The following is an 18,235-nucleotide window of genomic DNA, read 5'->3' on the forward strand; positions in this document are numbered from 1 at the left end:
AAGTGTGATTTGGGTTTGTATGTCTGCAAAGAGGCAACACAAGGCATGACTTGTGCAAGAGCTCCACTGAGCTGCATAAGCTGCTTGTCCCTTAAGTTCCTTATCATACATGATATTGAGAGCATGACTTTGATTATCTTACATTCCCTGGAAATGTAAACTTAACAGGTTGAAATTATTACCTTTAGGGAAATTTGAAATTTATAAAGGCTCTATTGGAAGCAATAGTCCTACTAGGAACTTTACAAGAAAAAATGAATGCGTTTATATGACTAATTAACTTAAGATATGGTAACAGTAAACAAATTTTCAAGTTTAGCACTAAGCACATTCTCTTTAATAAAGAGCAAGGAAATCTTAAATGGATCCCAAATGCCCTTGTGTATAGCAGTAGAAGTCATTTTGCAAATTCTCATGGCCTTTGTTTTCCACACAGCTGAGAAGAATTTACCAACTTTTTATTGTCTATTTTTTTCACCTGACAGCTAAAAATTACAACATGTTCAACCAGCAGAACAATCAATGTGGGAGGTCCCTGTCACTCAGCTCAAGACTTACATTTACCTGCCTCTGAGTGTATTTTGTATTAGTATGGCTGGCAGGAATTGACTAAGGATGTGATTCCTTTTCATAATGCTATCTGCAGATTTTAAGCTCCAGAAGAAATGTGGTAAAATTATTTCAGGACAATAGCTTTTTATGGTCTGAGAATAAATTTCAAAGTGAAAGTATAATACTTTGGTTAAGTTACCAACATATGAAACACCTGTACCTTACTACTCATGTGTTGTCCTGTAAATTTCCTGTAGTAACTGTTGAACCTGTCTTAAGGTACACTTTCTCATACTTTAAATTAAATAACCAACAAAAAGAGTGTCAGGAAAACAAATTTCGTGATCTGTGAATTCCAAGAACCTCCAGGCTCCGCTGTCATGAAGATCAGGACAATGTATCTGCAATGAATTTCTTTCACTGGAACAGTGATTCTTTAGCAGCAGTGATCCTTTTGGGATTAAGTGGAAGGAGATATCCCTCACTCATCCTAGAGGAACAGTTTGCATGCCAGAAATGGAGTGTGGGAGGAACAGCACTTGGCTTTGGGATGGAGCTGAGATCTCGTGGCCACAGCAGTGGCTGTGAGAGATGTGTCATGTTCTTGCAGAGGAGCAGAGTTTAGCCATAGTAACTGTGATTTGTCTACAGTGGTTGTCAGGCAAAACTGAAATTTTGTCCATGTTGCTTCAGCGAGGCTCCACGTGGAGCAGCATGCTACCTGAGTCCTCACGTTCTGGTCAAGTTCCTCCTGCCCTTCTGGCCTCCAGCTGTTCTGCAGACTGTGCCAGGGGTGCAGGTAGCTGCTGCCTGAGTCTCTGATGCTTTCCTACATCGTTTGCTGTCCAGCAGTTAGATGGAATTCTATTGCTTGTTGTTTGACTCTTAGCCCTGCATTTTCCTCAGTGGTTACCCCCAAATGCCAGGACAGGTGTTGCCTGATCCCAGCTGCTATAGGCTGACTCTCACCTCCTTTTCTTTCTTTCATGCAATCTTTATATACCACCATGTATCAGGGCTTTTTCTATTTTTTCTTGATACAAAATCATGCTCTGATAAATTATTTGTGTTTGTTTTTCTTTCAAATATCAGGAATTGATAAAAGTGCACTGATGTGCTCCAAGTCTTGGAGAGTTTATGGTTTTATGGTCAAGGTTTTTTATCTTTATAAAATAAACCTTATTATTACACTTTGACATTTTTATTTCCTCTCTTCTCTGTAGGGTATTCACTTTCTAAGGTCCCTTGGGCATTACCACTTAACCAACTCTTGTCTCAGTGCAAGAGGTCCGTAGCATCAATTTTCTTTCCCTTTCTTCACCAACGGTGCATTGTATTCTGAAGTTTTATGCTGCTCTTTTTTTCTAATTATTTATTTTTAAACTTTTTTGGACTTAACAGCTATTCCACAGTTGACTGCAATGTCAATGTACTGAACTCAGCAATCAAAGTGTTCCTTCTCAGTCTATGGTTTCTCTTCTTATCTAAACCCAAAATCTGTACTTGCACTGCCAGTGTAGCAGAACACCTAACATGTTCCAGCCAAAATGTGGAACAGTTTACAAAATCATATGTGTCTAAAGCTTTGCCTTTTAGGATTGTCCATTTTTTAAATATCAGTTCAGCTGGATGGAAGGTTAGTACCTGTGACAGGCTACAAAAAGCCTAGTTCTTTTTCTCAGTCAAGGGGTTAGCTCCTTGTATAGATTTAGCTCAGGTGCACAAGATGAAATAACAAGGCCAGTCTGGTTGTCAGAAGCCAAACAGGAATCTAGAAAACCTGATTCTCCTAAGTGCAGGATTTTACAATGAGGTAGTTAGGCAGCACCTGATGTGTGCAGTAATTCTATATATTTCCATACATCAGTTGTTTTGGTTTGGGCTTCCTGCCTTTATTAATTTACACTAGAGAATGTCAGAACATAAACGTTGCTGCAGAAAATCGTCATCTTCGGTAGGCTTGGTCTCTCCTGAAAAGCCAGATGTTTTATCTATGTAATTTAGTTTTTAACATCTGTATTTCTGGATTCAGTTTTGGACTTCTATAGTTCTAGATAACTTCATAGAAAACATTTAACCACATGAAGAACTGAAACAAGCATTTGCCTGGTAAAACACTGGAAACTGACCTAAAGCAACTGTGGTGGAAAGGCAAGTACTGTACTGTAGTTACTTAGGTATTTCAGTTCTTGGTTTAGATAATCCTTGAGTCTTCATATAATGTTCAGTTTTATTCACTTACCTAAAAAACTCCATTGCTCATAAGGTGCCATCTGGCAATAATGTTGTAGCAGCTAAAATTTTGTATTTGGTGCTAAAGCTGTGACCAGACATTTTTCACAGTATTCATGGTACACATCGTGATTCTCATTAGCAGCTCTTCCAGGACTATTACCCTCTCCCCAGTTCCTTCTCCACACACAAAGCTTTACCAGTGCTCTGGGTTTGGCTGGGGTAATTTTCTTCACAGTGGCTGGTACGGGGCTGTGCTTTGGATTTGTGCTGAGCACAGGGTTGGCAGTACAGAGATGTTTTTGTTATTGCTGAGCAGGGCTTGCACAGGGCCACGACCTTTTCTGCTTTTCATACTGCCACAGAAGTTGGCAGTGAGGAAGTTGGGGGTGCATGAGAGGCTGGGAGCAGACACAGCTGGGACAGGTGACTCCAACCCACCACAGGGATATTCCAGACCATCTGATGCCATGCTCAGTACATGAGGTGAAGGGAGAAGAAGGCAGAAAGGATGCAGTCTTGCAGTGATGGTATTTTTTGTCCCAAGTCAGCTTTATGTGTGCTGCTGTCCTGGAGTGGGCTGCCCATGGGAATCAGTGAATTAATTCCTTGTTTTGCTTTGCTTGTGTGCACAACTTTTGCTTTCCCTGTTAGCCTGTTTTTATCTCAAAACATGAGTTTTCTGGCTTTTACCCTTCCCTTTCTCTCCTTGATCTCACTGATGGAGGAGGAGCAAGTGGCTGCTGGCTGGGATTAAACCATAAAATCCAAAATAACTATTCCTGAATAATGGTGTCAGAATGAACAATTGTATTTAAGAATCTGACTTACTGAAGTTAGTTTGACATATGGTCTTATTTTAAGCAAAAGATCATCAGCCAGACATAGACCTGTAAGAAAAAGTGAACATTGGCAGGGCAGGTATTTCAGAATTGTACCTGCAGCCTTTTACTACTACTTCATTACTACACAAAGCAAAGGAAGATACAATCCCTGCTTTGAACTTGTGTTCCCTGGGACTGTCAGTCTTTTCCTTTGCCTATCAATATATTTAGTGGTGATTTGTAAAGGATAAAAAACAACAAAATAAAACAAGAAAAATGAAGCCAAACAAAAAACTCAATCCCTCTCCCTCCTAAAAAATCTCTGACCAAAACAAACTACTAGATTTCAGACCTGGAGAAATCTGTAAGAAAAGTAAAAGTTTTGAAAAGGTACTTAAATGGAAAACAGAGAATGTGAGGTTTTTCTGTCCAAAACATTGAGTCACAATTACAATCCTGCACCAAAATTGGAAGGAAACCCCACAATTTCCATTTATTTCTGCAAATATTATGGCAGCTTTGTCCAGACCTTATCGTTCTTATGTCATATGCAAACAATCATATTTAATAGATTCTGTATTTCTGAGAGCTATTTTTAGATAAAGGAAAACGCTCTAGACTGTTTTTCTGCTTGAGGTAGCCACCCAGAGTTGCATTCAAAATGTTGAGTCACTTAGTTTTGGAAGGCTTGACATCAGGGATTTTAAAGCAGGTCTGCCTTTCAGACTGCTCCCTTACACTTCTGGCCTTAAAGATGCAGAGGTGATTAAAGTATTCTGCCTATTAATCCTCTCATTACCCAGAGAATGGATTTTAAGTTCTAGAATCCTATCTGGAAAAACATCTTGAAGTACTGCACTGTAGACCAAACACTGTCTTTGGGTTTAAAAAGGAAAAAAAAAATAAACAATAACAACAAAACCACACAAGAACAACAACAACCAAAACCCAATAAAACAAAACAAACAAACAAAAAACCAAACAAAACACTCCACCTATAATTCTCAAATAATTGAGAGCACTTTCAGATGGGTTCTGTGTGGAAGCAGAAATGAAATTAACCCAAATTTGGCAACTTCCTTCATGCCATTGATTTATTTTTGGTTGGTCTTTACAACTGAGAATTCCTTTTCTCATCCCATCTTCAGTGCGCCTTTCTTGGAGCAGTTTGTTTTGTTGACGGGCATAAATATTTGGATCTGTCTGTGAGGACGATTTGGTGGCTGGGGGAATTGGTAATAGACTACAGCACATTCTGCCCCAAGGGTCACTAGTTCACATCCGTATCAGGTCAATAGTGGCAGAAAGTCTTTACGGGTCTGGCTGGCATCTGCCTCGTGGCCATTGCCAAATCATTTAGCACTCGCTGTCCAGTTCCACGTGGCCAGGTGTTTTCCGTTCTTCCCCGCAGCACACCCCCTCGCACAGCCTCCTGCTGTCTGCTCCCGGGAAGGGACACAGTTCCCTTCGTGGAGGAGCCCTTCAGCCCCGGGGACCGCGGCTGCTCTCGCCGCGGGGAGGGGCAGCAGGGCGGTGTCAAATAGCAGAGTCACGCAGGGTGTCACACGGAAGATTCACACAGCGGTGTCACACAGGGTATCACACAGCCGGTGTCACACAGCAGTGTCACACAGCGGTGTCACAAGCGGTGTCACACAGCCCGTGTCACACAGCGGTGTCACACAGCCGGTGTCACACAGCCCGTGTCACACAGCCGGTGTCACACAGCACTGTCACACAGCGGTGTCACACAGCCCGTGTCACACAGCCGGTGTCACACAGCAGTGTCACACAGCGGTGTCACAAGCGGTGTCACACAGCCCGTGTCACACAGCGGTGTCACACAGCCGGTGTCACACAGCCGGTGTCACACAGCCCGTGTCACACAGCGGTGTCACACAGCCCGTGTCACACAGCGGTGTCACACAGGGTGTCACACAGCCGGTGTCACACAGCGGTGTCACACAGCCCGTGTCACACAGCCAGTGTCACACAGCCGGTGTAACACAGCGGTGTCACACAGCGGTGTCACACAGCCCGTGTCACACAGCCAGGCCGGGCGCCCGCCCCGACCCGCTCCGAGGGACACCCCCAGACCCGGGGAAAGCAGCGGCGGCAGCGACCCCGGCCAGCCCAGCCCCGCCGGGCCTCGGGGGAGCCCCCGGGGGCTCCTCACGGCCTCTGCACCCCCCGAAGACCCGCCGGCAGAGACCCCGCTGAGATCCCCAGTGACATCCCCAATGACACCCCCACTGACACTCCACTGACACTCCACTGATACATCCAGTGACATCCCCACTGATACACCCACTGACACACCCAGCCATCCCCACTGACACCCCCACTGACACACCCACTGACACACCCACTGACACCCCACTGACACCCCCACATCCCCCTGACACACCCACTGACACCCCCACTGACACTCCACTGATGCATCCAGTGACATCCCCACTGATACACCCACTGACACCCCCAGCCATCCCCACTGACACCCCACTGACACCCCACTGACACCCCCAGCCATCCCCACTGACACCCCCCCTGACACACCCACTGACACCCGGCCATACCCACTGACACCCCACTGACACCCCCAGCCATCCCCACTGACACCCCCACTGACACCCCCACTGACACCCCCAGCCATCCCCACTAACACCCCCAGCCATCCCCACTGACACTCCCGGCCAGCCCCGGCTCGGGGGTCGCGGCCGCAGCCCCCTCTGCCCGCACGCCGTGCCGGGCCCCGGGACGCGCTGCCAGCGGCGTTCTCGGGCAGTTTCACGGACTCTTGCGGCGCTTCGGCGGCTGGCTGGTTCCGGGGAAGCAGAAGGGGGAGGGCAGTGCCTGGCTCCGGCTCGGGAAGGGTCGGGAGGCGCCTCCAGCCCGCCCTGCCCGCGGGCCCGGGGAGCGGCGCCGCCGGAGCGGGGCTGGGCTGCCCCGGCACGGCTCGCCGTGGGAGCACCACGTTTGAAACACGCGCGTGGAGACAGGTCCGTGTAATGCCATTGTGTACGGCCCTCCTCTATCCCTTCTCCTCCCCCTCCTCTTGGAGGGGAGCTGGAATCCGAAGTGGTGAGATGTAGGAGAGCGCGAATCCCCGTGAATCCCATCTGAATAAATGTCTATATTAATGAATTATTAACTCGGCCGCTCGTGACCTTAAAACTGGAATGAGGAGACGCCTAGGGCAAGAAGGAAAGCTGCTGAATCCTTTATCGGACTCCTGTCAGAGGTAACCGACCATTTGTCTTCCCCAGATCAGGAGAATTAATTAATATGAAAGGCAAACTTTTTAATTGTGTGTCAAACGAAATCAGATAGGGTGTCCCCGTTTCAATCCCTTGCTAAAAGGGGGCTAGCTCCCTTTTCTAACCCAAACCTAAAATAAAGCCCTCGAATTTTCCAAAGAGAAGTGCATCCTTCATAAGTGTTGTTTACAATACAAAACCCAACCAACCAACCAACCAACCAACCAACCAAAAAAAGAAAAAAAAAGAAAAAAAGAAAAAAAAACAAGAAAGCAGAAAACCCCACAAAACCCAACCAAACACCCTAAAAGGAAAAAAAGCGCAGAGAAAATGATGAATTTGGGTAGTTAATTTATCGATCTTGGCTCCTCTTCCCACTTGTTTTATTTTAGAGGTCATTAATCAATGAAGAAAAACACCACCGTGTTCCCCCTTTGCATTTAATACACTTACCCTCCTTATTTATTTCTTTTGAACAAATTCCTAGCAAATATTCAGCAATCGATTCGTAGGCGATGGATTTTTATAAAGGTTTGATCGCCTTCTAAACGGTCAATGTGATTTGTTTCAGCACTCGTCCTCTAAATAATGAAAAAGCTTGAGAGAAGAGGAAGGAGATAGCAGTAGTTTAAGCCTCCTTTTTTTTTTTTTTTTTTTTTTTTTAAGTTTTCCCCTTTCATCTTTATATCCAGGAGCAAAGAAATAGAATATTTTTTAAAATATTCTAAATATTTTAAGAAATAACCTCACAACAAAATCAAACCCAAGAAATGGTAACAAACAGACCAACTGGGGAGAGACAGAAGGGACGCGCACAAGCCGCTCTGCCTGGGGAAGCGAGACCAGAGGTCAGGGTTGGCTGAAGCCACCTCGGGGAGGTGCAGGCTCAGGAGCCCTGCTGGCGGATGTGCCCGCTCTGCCCTTCCCGAGGGACACGGGGCGGGGAGCGGCGGCGCTTTGGGGCGGCTGGGCGAGGAGCCGTGCTGTGCCCGGGCGATGCTCGCCGCTGCCCTTCGCTCCGGCCCGGCGCAGCAGCTCCGCGCTCCCCGCCCGCCCGCCCGCGGCTCACCCACCTTCCTTCCCCGCCGTGCCCTCCTCCATTCCCACCCCGGCCGCAGCGGGGCTTCTTGTCGCGAAGGACAAAAGGAAAATGACCAGCGCAGTGCGCCCGCCGCCCCCGCCGAGCGAGGGGCCGGAGCAGCGGGCAGGGACCCGCTCCCCCCTGCCCTCCGCACGGCCTGAGGACCGGCAAGGACCGCCAGCCTTCCTGCCTCCTCTCCTCTGCTTCAGCAGGGTCCCGGAGTGTCAAAGGAGCCTATAAATTTCACTCTGCCACCTTGATCGCTCAAAGCGCTACTTTTCTGTCTGTTTAAAAAACGCCAAGAGCAACAGATTGAAGTACTCTTGACTATATAAACCCTCATGGAATACTTCTGCTGACAACTCGAAGCAAATGCAGGTATTGACAATGTACTTAAGTCCATTAGTTAGGATCTTTCCTCTACTTCATCACATTTTTCTAGCGCGAAACGAATTTTTGAGATTGCTACCACTAAAAGCAATTCAGTGTTTTCGAAAGAAGTCCAGTAAGTAAAACAACCTTCGCACAGACGTGCTAGTCTAAAAAAGAAAAAAAAAAAAAAAAAAGAAAAGAAAAAAAAAAAAAAAAAAAAAAAGCTTGAAAGAGGCGGAAAATTGTGACCAGGAAGGAGCTGGATAGGGACGAGACGTTGTATTAATGCAGTGAAAACAGAGGAAACCAAGCGCGCCCACTGTCAGTGCAGTTAACACGCCAGCGACAGTGCGAACAGACTTCCAACCCGCACCTCTGTCCCTCAGCTGAGCGGTAGCGCTGCAGAACTTCAGAAAGAGGATTAATAGAGCGAGAGGGATGAAAATTATTACTTATTGCATAACGGAATTGATCAAAGATTTAAAGAAAGTTTTTATATCCTACTTTATAACTCCTAAAAATGGGTGGTGGGGGTACTCCTACTCGTGTTTGCCTTTAATTTAGGTGTTATCAATCTATACACCAGATGACGGATGACCTTGTCAAAATGACTCCAGTCAAAACATTTTTTGCCCCATTCCTGTTCAAATTTGTGTTAAAATGTTCTGCCTTAGACACAGACAAAGTCTAAACAGCAGCAGCTTTCCCAGGCTCTGCGAGAATGGAGGGTGGGAAAGAAACAAACTAGAAACAGGATGGGGAGAATGGTGAAAACATTTTACACGCTCACATGTTATGTTTGTAGGCAACTGTGCATTCAGTGTCAGCATAACACCTGTCTACGAGGGCTCCTCTGGCACCAGAGATGCTTTGTTAAGATACACAGTTTGTGCATTTTGTTCTAAATGCAAGACGTACTATGTACGTGCTATATACCTAAGAGATTATAGTTCTCGTCTGGTTTTTCATATGGTGTAGGAAAGAAACTGAAAAAAGCCCCAAGCCTGTTAAATACTCACTGATACGCGAGCTCAACAAGTGAGCAGCGGGCCGGGAAACGCAAATTTCTAAGCAGAGTGGGGAAGAAAAGTCACTAGGGATGAGAAGTTTCTCGCCACAGGTTGCATCTCCCTCTGGCACACTTCTTGCACTGCGCGGTAACCGAGTACAAGGAGCAGGAATGAGGCGTGCTAGTGGTGCTCGAGAATGCATGGTCTGGGGAAGGAGAGACTCTGGTGCTGTGGGTTCCCTCAGCTGTTTTGGGACTGGTCTCAGGTAGCCGAGGGGAAAGGGAGGCATGTCATCCAGCACACGTGTTCAGTGAACTGCCTGAGAGTATCAGGATGGGTCGGGTAGGTGTCTAAAATCCACCCTAGCTACCCCGAGGGGCAGAAAGCAAGTGAGGCAAGAGCTCAGCTCACGGGAGGCTGTCCGGGTGCGAGGCGCTTGGGCCGGCGAGGTCGGGAGTTCCCGCAGCTCGGCTCTGGGGTCGGGAAGCGGATCCCGCTCGGGAGGGCTCCGGGCCACCGCTCCTCTCCGGACAGGATAAAAGCCAAAAGCCCAGCTTTTTTCGGGGTGACTCTACTTCGGAGCTGGGGTGGGGGAACAAGACAGAGAGAGAGAGAAAGAGGGAGGGAAACTGTCGAGAGAGAGAGAGAGAGAGAGAGAGAGAGATAGAAGGCTGGGGGTTGGGAGGGAAAGAGGAAGGAAGGGAAGAAAGGGGCACCTTTAAAAGTTGAGCTAGGAACAAAGTGGGGGAAGTTGCCAAAAAAAGAGCTCTGCATCCAGACTCGCTGGTAACTTCCCGATCCCTCCCCTCCTTCTCGTACACACCACACACACTTGTATTTTGCGCTGTCGTAAAACCCACGTGTCTCGCCCGGAGCCTGCCAGAGCCGAGCCGAGCGCCCGGCCGCGACTGCGATGCGCAGCCACAGCAGAGGGAGCCCGGCGGCTCGCAGCTAGCCGGCCCGCCGGTCCCCGGCACCTGGAGGAGGATCGCCCCGCTCCAGCGTGGACAAAGACCAGACAAGTCTTGGCTCCCGGCCGCGGTCCGGCTCGAAGGCTCCCGGGGCAGCCGGCACCTCCGCACGCCTCCCGCGCAGCAGCGCTCTCCCCGCTCAGGTAAGGCAGAGCCGGGCCGGGGCCCTCCGGCTTGTCCGGCACAGCGGGGCACATTCTCCCGGGGGCAGGGCACCTTCTCCCGGGGGCAGGGCACCTTCTCCCGGGGGCAGGGCGCTGCCCGCGCCCTCCGCCTGTGAACGCCCGAGCGGAAAACAGCCGCGCCCGGACAGGAGAGCCCCGCGCGTGTGTGCGTGTGACTGAACTTTCCTCCGCCTCCTCCTCCTCCTCCCTGTTGTCAGCGGAGAGTCGTTTGCTTCCGCGCAGAGAGGGAAGGGAGTGAAAAGGGAAGGCAGTGCGTGCTCCGGGCCGGGGTGAGCTGCGCGCCCTGCGGGTGGCGGGGGGGCTCTCCGGCTTGAGGGGCGGCCGCCACCGCCTGCGTCCTGCCCGTGCTCCGGGGCGGGCACCGGGGGACAGCCTTGTCGCCCCGGCCACCACGTTTCTCGTCCTGGGGCTTTTAGGGACGAGGTTTTCTCCTGACGACCCTGGCCACGGGCAGGAGAAGGGACGGGCGCACGGTCCGGCCGCCGATCCCGCACAGCCGCGGCGCGGAGTCCACGCGTGTCCCGCTGTGTCCGAGCGTGTGTCCGACCGCGGGGTCGAGGCGGCCCTGCTGGGGCGGGGCGGGGGTCTCACGTCTTCTGTCCCCTTCCTCCTCGCTCCACAGGCAGAGCGATGCTGAAGCCCGGAGATCCCGGCGGATCCGCGTTCCTGAAGGTGGATCCCGCCTATCTGCAGCACTGGCAGCAGCTTTTCCCGCAGAGTAGCCAGCTCAAAAGCAGCGGGCCCCTCGCCCAACTCCAGCCGCCCGAGAGAGCCGAGCCCCAGGCTGACAATCTCCGCCAGCGCCCGACCTCCCTCTCCTCCGCCTCCTCCTCCTCTTCCTCGTCCACTCCGTCTTCCTCCTCCACCTCGTCCTGCGTCGCTGCGGCGGCGGCTTCTCTGGCTGGTCTGACCGCCCTGCCCGTGACCCAGCTCCCGGTCTTCGGGCCGCTGCAGAGCTCGGAGCTCCCGGCCGGGGGAGCGCCGGCTCCCCTGCAGGGCAAGGATTTGTGCGGGGCCGGCAGCGGCGGCGGCAAATGCGGCGACCGTGGTGCCGCTCGGTACCGCTGCACGGCCGAGGAGCTGGACTACTACCTGTACGGGCAGCAGCGCATGGAGATCATCCCCCTGAACCAGCACACCAGCGACCCCAACAACCGTACGTATCGTGCCCCTTCTCGCCCTCCGGCGCCCCTCACCCTCCGCTTCTCCGCTCCGGGCTGGGGCCGCAGCTGGTGCCTGCACCGCTCTCACTCCGAGAGGAGCATCCTCCGTCTCGCCTTTCCCTTCCTTTAGTTTTTGCGTTGTTCCCAGTCTTTTGAGGAGACGGCCGGCAACCCTTCAGTAGCAGTTTTTCTTTCTGAAGCCCAGGTCCTTCCCTGGAAGGCACGCTTCCCCGGAAAGGCTGTGGTGGGGGTAGATTTCTTTCGGAGGGCTGCTTAGAAAATGGATTCAGCAGAGGTTCAGGGCAACTAGCTACAAAACTGGTCATTTCTTGCCCTGTATGTCCCACTCCAATCCCGCCCGGAAAGCCCAGGCGTGGCTGAAACAGAAATAAATTTTACTCCTCCGAGATGGGCAGGAGGAAAGTTGCAGTTTTCATCAGATGGTCTAGGGCAAAGTTTTCCTCTTTCTTATCTCGGAGTATCGTTTCCTTTCAGACCTCGTCAGCATCTCGCTGGTTTTAGTTTTTACCCCTACGGAAAAGCATGACATGGTCATTTAAAGAGAAAAGCCGATTTTCTATACGAAAAAGTCTTCTTGGGTGTCAGAATTAATTTAGGATTTGGCGGTTAAAAAGAATTCTATACTGCTGTTGCCAATTATACAGTTGGGAGGGTTTTTTGTGGGGGGATGGGGCGCCCCCATTATTAAACATCTGTATGGATGAGAGGTTTGTAATTTTAGAAACTGGTTCTGTCTGTCTTTTTTCCCCCTGTATCTATCAATACGATGCAACCGAGGAAATTCACGGGATGAAAAGAACTATGTGAACTCCTGTTAGCTCATCAGTTTCATAACCAACATTCAGAGCACACAGATCTGTCCCTCTTAAAACACATGGCTTTGGCCCATGCATTTTTTTTAGTTGTTTCAAACACACTCTTTTACCCTAAGATTTATTTAACTGTTTATTTTCGTCGTCCCTCTCAATCACCACTCCCCAAAAGTCTGTTTAAGGAAGGCTGTTGAACAGACAAACGGTACCCCCAACCAGCAATCCTTAAACATACTCCCAGAAAAAACCCAGCAGATTCGTTTAATTTAATTTCAAATGAGGAGCTTGTTTTGAAAGTTTCCATGACACGCTGTTCTGTATTAATTAAACTGCATAGATGCTTCATCTTCAGCGCTGTGCATACGTGCGGGAGGAAAGTTGAGTCGGAGTTTGGTGGAGATTTTTCCCGCCTTCGTAACGTTGCAAATCTTTCTATATTGAACGTCGACTTTATTTTGAGCGAGTTCCTCATGCTTAGTTTTACCCTGCAGACAAACCTGTTCGTGTATTTTGCGTTCTCGGGTGAAGAAAATGTGGTCTTATAAATTTCATGCAGAAAATTGAGTCCGAAATGCACTTCTAATTGACAAGCGAATAGTTCGGACAATACATGTTTTGCCTCTCGGAGCCGCTCTATAAATCTAAAGGGTAGAGGTTTTAAAAGGAGGAAGGAATATTAAAAAGCGGTTTATGGGGGGAATATTTTTAAGGAGTGAGTGGAATAACAGCACCCCACAGAGCCGGAGGCGAAGCCTGAATAATTTCTCGAGCGCGATGTTAAAGGTGGACTCTGGAAAGCAAACGGGTCGATGGCGGAAAGGACGCTTGTGAATCGCGTCCGGCTCTGACGGGGCAGCCGTCGCCGTCGGAAGGGCGGGCAGGGGCCAGCCAGAGCCATCTCGCCCTTTTTTTTTTTTTTTTTTTTCCCCCTTCAGTTAGATCTAAACATTCTTATAATTTACTTGTTTGCAGGGAGGCTTTCGCTCCAAGGGTTATTAGTAGCCTCTGAGCGAAACTTTCAACGCCAGTGTTCCAGTCTTCTGGGACCAAGTGCAGTTGCTTTGGGCAAATCGTGCTTATTAAAAAAAAAAAAAAAAAAAAAAAAAAAAAAAAGGAGCAAGAAAAGGAAAGGAGTAAACTGCCAGTGAAGAAGGAGTGCAAGGAGTGCCGCGACTGCAGCCCGTGCCGTGCCACGCACTCCAAGCCCGATGAAGGGAACAAGCGGCAGGGCACGGGCCTGGCTGTCCCGAGCGCCCCGGGGTCACGCCAGCGGCCCGCGGGCAGGCGGGATCCCCAGCGCCCTCACTCCCACCCTCACTCCCGATCCGCATCACTCCCGGCCTCACTGCCCGTCTGAGGGGAGCGAGGTGGGGGCTCTGGGTGAGATGAGCAGCCCTCTACCTTAGTTTGAGTAGTACTTGTTTGTGCGCTTCCACCTCCGGACAGCCCCTCCGAGACCCCGAGGCGGGCGGGCTCTCCCAGCCCGGCACGGACACCCAGACCGCGGGATTAACTCCCTCCCCGGAGCCGGGGCGTCGGTCTGCCTCTCTGCCGGGCCCAGCAGGCCTCCGTCCGCTTCTCGGGCTCTAATCTTAGCCGCACCTCTTTCACTAACCGAGCGAGTACCCCGTTTCCCCTACTTTCCCAAATACTACCCCTGTCCATCCCGAGCATCCCCTTGCTCTCCCACCCGCTCGGGAGAGGCGAACTCCGCGTGTGTCCCGGCGGCTCTGCGGGGCCGCGGCGGGGCAGGGGCAGTGGCCGGGCTCTCGGGGCAGTGGCCGGGCTCTCGGGGCAGTCCGAGCGGCAGCCGAGGCTGTCCCGGCCGCCGCGCCCGGCCCCGCTCCCCAGAGCCCGGCGCCGGGCGGCCGCCGCGGGAAGATGGATGGGCGGCGGCTTCCCAGTAGACACACGCCTTGATCGTCAAATATCAATGGATATGGCACGGTCTAGGGCGAGGGAGGGGGGCGAGGGCCGCCTAGGAGCTGTGGGTTAAGCGTCTGTATGTAATTGTTTTAAATTGAAAGGGGGTTAGCTAGGGAAAAATAATTAAAAAAAAAAAAAAAAAAAAGCAATCAAGAGAGAAACCCCTAATTAGAGCCCAGCAGTCTTTTCTCCCAGGGAAGTAAAGGGGATTATGTTAAAGCCCCGATAATGTGGCAGGCGGCTGGGGACCGTTTGCTTCCCAGCCTTGAATGTGGAAGGACGAGGGTAATTCTGTGTGCTGGGGGAGGGGCGCTCGGGCGGCCAGGAGGAGATCTCCTAGGGCGAGCCCGGGGGCTGGGGACCAGCTCGTTCCCTTGGAGGCTTGCCCCTAGCTTCTGGGGAGACGCTTCGGCACTGAGAACTCCGAGACTCCCCCACCTTCAGCAGAAGGCACCAACCTGCCGCGGTAATAAATACGCTGTGTAAACAGAAGTGTCACGCGACCAAGCACTTTGCACGCCTTTTCCCATTCAATTTATGGGGAGACAGTGTATGTATAACATGTTGTGAAGTGGATCGGTGTGGAAAATATTCGGGCTTTTTTTTTTTTTTTTTTTTTTTTTCTCCCCTCTGGACTGCTGGTAACCTGTATGATTTAGCTATTTTACATCATTAGTTACCCAGCACCCTTAAACATAGCGGATAGCCATACATTAGATTGAGGTTAGAGAAGGTGGTGACTGTTTATTTAGGGTGATAAAATGGTCCATCAGCAGTAATCTCCATCGATATGTGCCACCAGGAGATGAAGGATGAGGGGACAAGCCACAATTAATTGCCCTATAGTTTTGTAGGAGAGAGTGGAGCCGGTGCGGACTGAACTTCGATCTCCTCTCCTAGCGCCTATTCATCATCTCTACATTGTATATGGGGGTCTCTCAGGGGCAGAGGGTGGCAAGGTTTATCTACACACAATATTCTCCTACCCTTCTCATACCTGACACGGAAATTTAATTCATTCATACCTAACAGTATGAAGGCAGAGAAAATCAAACCCACCTCCACAATCCGCCCCTCACTCGCCTCTTAAAATAACCCGACAGCTCTCTGCCGGCGGAGCGGCCCCCTGACTCCCTCCGGGGCGCCCAGGCGGGTTCTCGAGCAGCATCGTGCCCGGAGGAGCGGAGCGGGATGCGCCTGGCCCCGCCGGGAGCGGCGGAGAGCAGCGCCCGTGCGGCCGGGGGGAAGGAGCGGCCAGGGACCGCAAACCCTGCGAGACACGGGGGAGGCCCTCCGGCACCCGGGGACGGCCGTGGGTCAGCGGTCAAAGGGTATTTAGAGTAAATAAGTGAATAAATAGAGGCCGCCCGACGGGAAAGCGCATCTGTGTTTCGTGCCCGCGAAAGTCTGCCTCCGGCGAGGCAGTCTGAAAGAAACTGCCAATAATATGGTGAAAGGAGGTAGATACCAGCTCATCGATGAGGGAACTGAAGCGCGGGGGAGGCTGTGCTTCCCTGGAAAGCGCAGGAAACGAAAGGGTACTGTCGCTTCCAGCCCTCCCTCCTGCTTAGCTGGGTACCCGGGCCCAGACAGGGATGCAGGGGCAGTCGTAGTGATTTATACTTGTAAGTGAGTAATACCATGTGAAATGATGGCCACTTACACTGGATACCTGCATGCTTGTGGTGAATTATGAAGCAGAGGGTCAGAGGCCACCCTTCTTTAATACCAGTAAACTGCAGGTATCCAGTCTAACTGCACCTTTGAAGCATGTTATTGCCGAGAAAAAAAATGTATTTCTTTCATTTATTGTTACAGCTGGCTTGCTGGTAAAAACACTGTGTTAAACCCTAGTTTTCACTGACGAAAGGTTTTTCCTTTCAGATTTGCTTTAAAGAGTGCAGTAGTAGTGTTATTTATGTTGGTGCGTGTTTAAAATTACATTTTGGGGGCAATGATACGTCTTTTTGCCTAGGTTTAGTACTTTAAAGTGTACTTACACCGAGTTATAGTATTGGCATTACACTGCATTCATTTCTCTGGAAGCACATAAACAGTAACATATTGCAGTCCTTCCATAAGAACCCTGCCAAACAACTCCACTAGGAAATCCTTTAATTTTCTTTTTCTTGCATCTTCCTTTCCTTAATCCTCCTTATCTATAGAATATGAAGGTATAAAATAAGAAACTGGTCTCCTTCCAAAGTGTTTGGCTGTATCTGGGCCTGCAATGGAGTATTCCCACTGACTTCACCTTCCACATCTCTAGATTTTATCAGGACATACTCTGCTCTGGCTGCAGTCCTCCTTTATTTTTCCATTTTCAGCAAGTCCTCCAATTTTCTCACGTTTCTTGCTTCTTCTTGACTTGATTTGGGGTTTGACTGATGCTATTACAGACAGTGGAATTACCCATTTCAGCTGTTCTCAGTGAAGCCCTGTGCTCACACTCAGCAGCTCTCTGAGGCCAAAACCGGAGGAAGGGCACAGTGCACCTCCACTTGTCACCCTGTGTGGCCATCCCCTGGGAAGTTCTCACTTGCACAAGCATCCCTTTCGTGTGAGCTCCCCACACCAGGTGGGCCCATGGTGGCCACCATCCATTCTGGAGACTCTGGTGGTGTCAGTGGAGCAAGCACTCTCCCTCCCAAACCCCTGTTTTTTTTCCCTTGTCTTGTTAAGCACGTTTGTGCAGTGTGTCACATCGTGCTCTGCAGTATACAAAGATGATGCTGTTGATCCTCTGTGAGGCAGGATAGTGTGCAAGTCTTGGAGTTCTTGGTGTTTTCCCCTAATCTTATATGAAGAAAATCCTTCCCTTATTCTCTGAGGCAAAGGAATATACTACAGTTATGGTCTTTAAATGGACACTTCCACATTATTACACGAAAGTTAGTCACAGAAGAGGAAAAGGTGCACAGTAGCTTTTTACTCCATGCACAGTAAAATATAGCTAGGATGGCTTCCATTCCTTATAACATTTATGAGAATTCTTTAAGATTTTACTTGTACAACTACCCAACAACTAAAGTTAAATGTATAAAGCATGAAACTGAGACGAATTTCAGTACTGCTTAGTATTAAAGACAGATTCCTTCCTTCTCATCAACAAGCCATTAGCCAAAACAGTTTCAAAAGATGTTCCGTTTTCCAAATTTTCAACTTTGGCAGGACAAAGGGAAAGGAACACAGCAGGGGATCAGATACAGTGACTGCCAAGCATTAAGACATTACCACTGTTTTTGGACAGTGGAAAATAAATATCACCAAGTGTGACTTTCTGTAAGGGCAAATGACAGTGACACAGGGTTTGTTTATACTTCTTGACAATTTCTTAGTTTCTTTTTCTTGGAAATGTAGAAATAAAATATTTAACCCACATTCATGCACACGAATAGTCAGGATGAAGTTAAGAAATTATTGTTCTAGGCAGGTACTGAAATTTTTGCGCATGAAAACCTACGTATATCTAGTGGCCAGATGCAAGAACTTGACACTGAAATTGTGTGACTGTAGTCATGAAGATACTTGAGCATGTTTAATGTAAATTTCTCCAGAGATACAGTTCCTCTAAGAAAGCCATTGTAATCAGCTAGTTTTGAGGAGGGTTACACATCTAGAAAATATTGAAGGAGTGCAAACAGTTAGAATTCAAGGGCCTACCCTAGGTGCTAACTGACATCATGGTTAGACATAATTTCTTTAAGCTCTCAGTTTTCCTGTAAGATGTTTTCTTTCTAACTTGTGTGGGTAGATGCCAGCTTCATAGAATCATAGAACAATTTGTGTTGGAAAAGATCTGTGAAGTCATCAAGTCCAAGTGTAGATC

At 49.5% G+C, this 18,235-nt stretch overlaps 1 protein-coding gene across 2 annotated transcripts in view; it reads left to right on the forward strand.

The window, feature by feature from the left end:
• The first annotated feature begins 10,212 nt into the window (after nucleotides 1–10,212).
• PRDM6 (PR/SET domain 6) overlaps nucleotides 10,213–18,235 on the forward strand; it is a 79,235-nt gene continuing 71,212 nt past the window's right edge. Inside the window, exons 1-2 of one of the 2 annotated variants that reach the window (XM_056514663.1) lie at nucleotides 10,213–10,442; nucleotides 11,107–11,640. In XM_056514663.1, coding sequence (XP_056370638.1) covers nucleotides 11,115–11,640 — 526 coding nt within the window. In that variant the 5' untranslated portion in view covers nucleotides 10,213–10,442; nucleotides 11,107–11,114. Of the gene's footprint in view, nucleotides 10,443–10,694; nucleotides 10,754–11,106; nucleotides 11,641–18,235 lie in introns of those variants that run through there. The other variant, XM_056514662.1, reaches the window with a different exon arrangement.

The sequence above is a fragment of the Oenanthe melanoleuca genome, chromosome Z, assembly GCF_029582105.1.
Source record: "Oenanthe melanoleuca isolate GR-GAL-2019-014 chromosome Z, OMel1.0, whole genome shotgun sequence".
NCBI lineage: Eukaryota > Metazoa > Chordata > Aves > Passeriformes > Muscicapidae > Oenanthe > Oenanthe melanoleuca.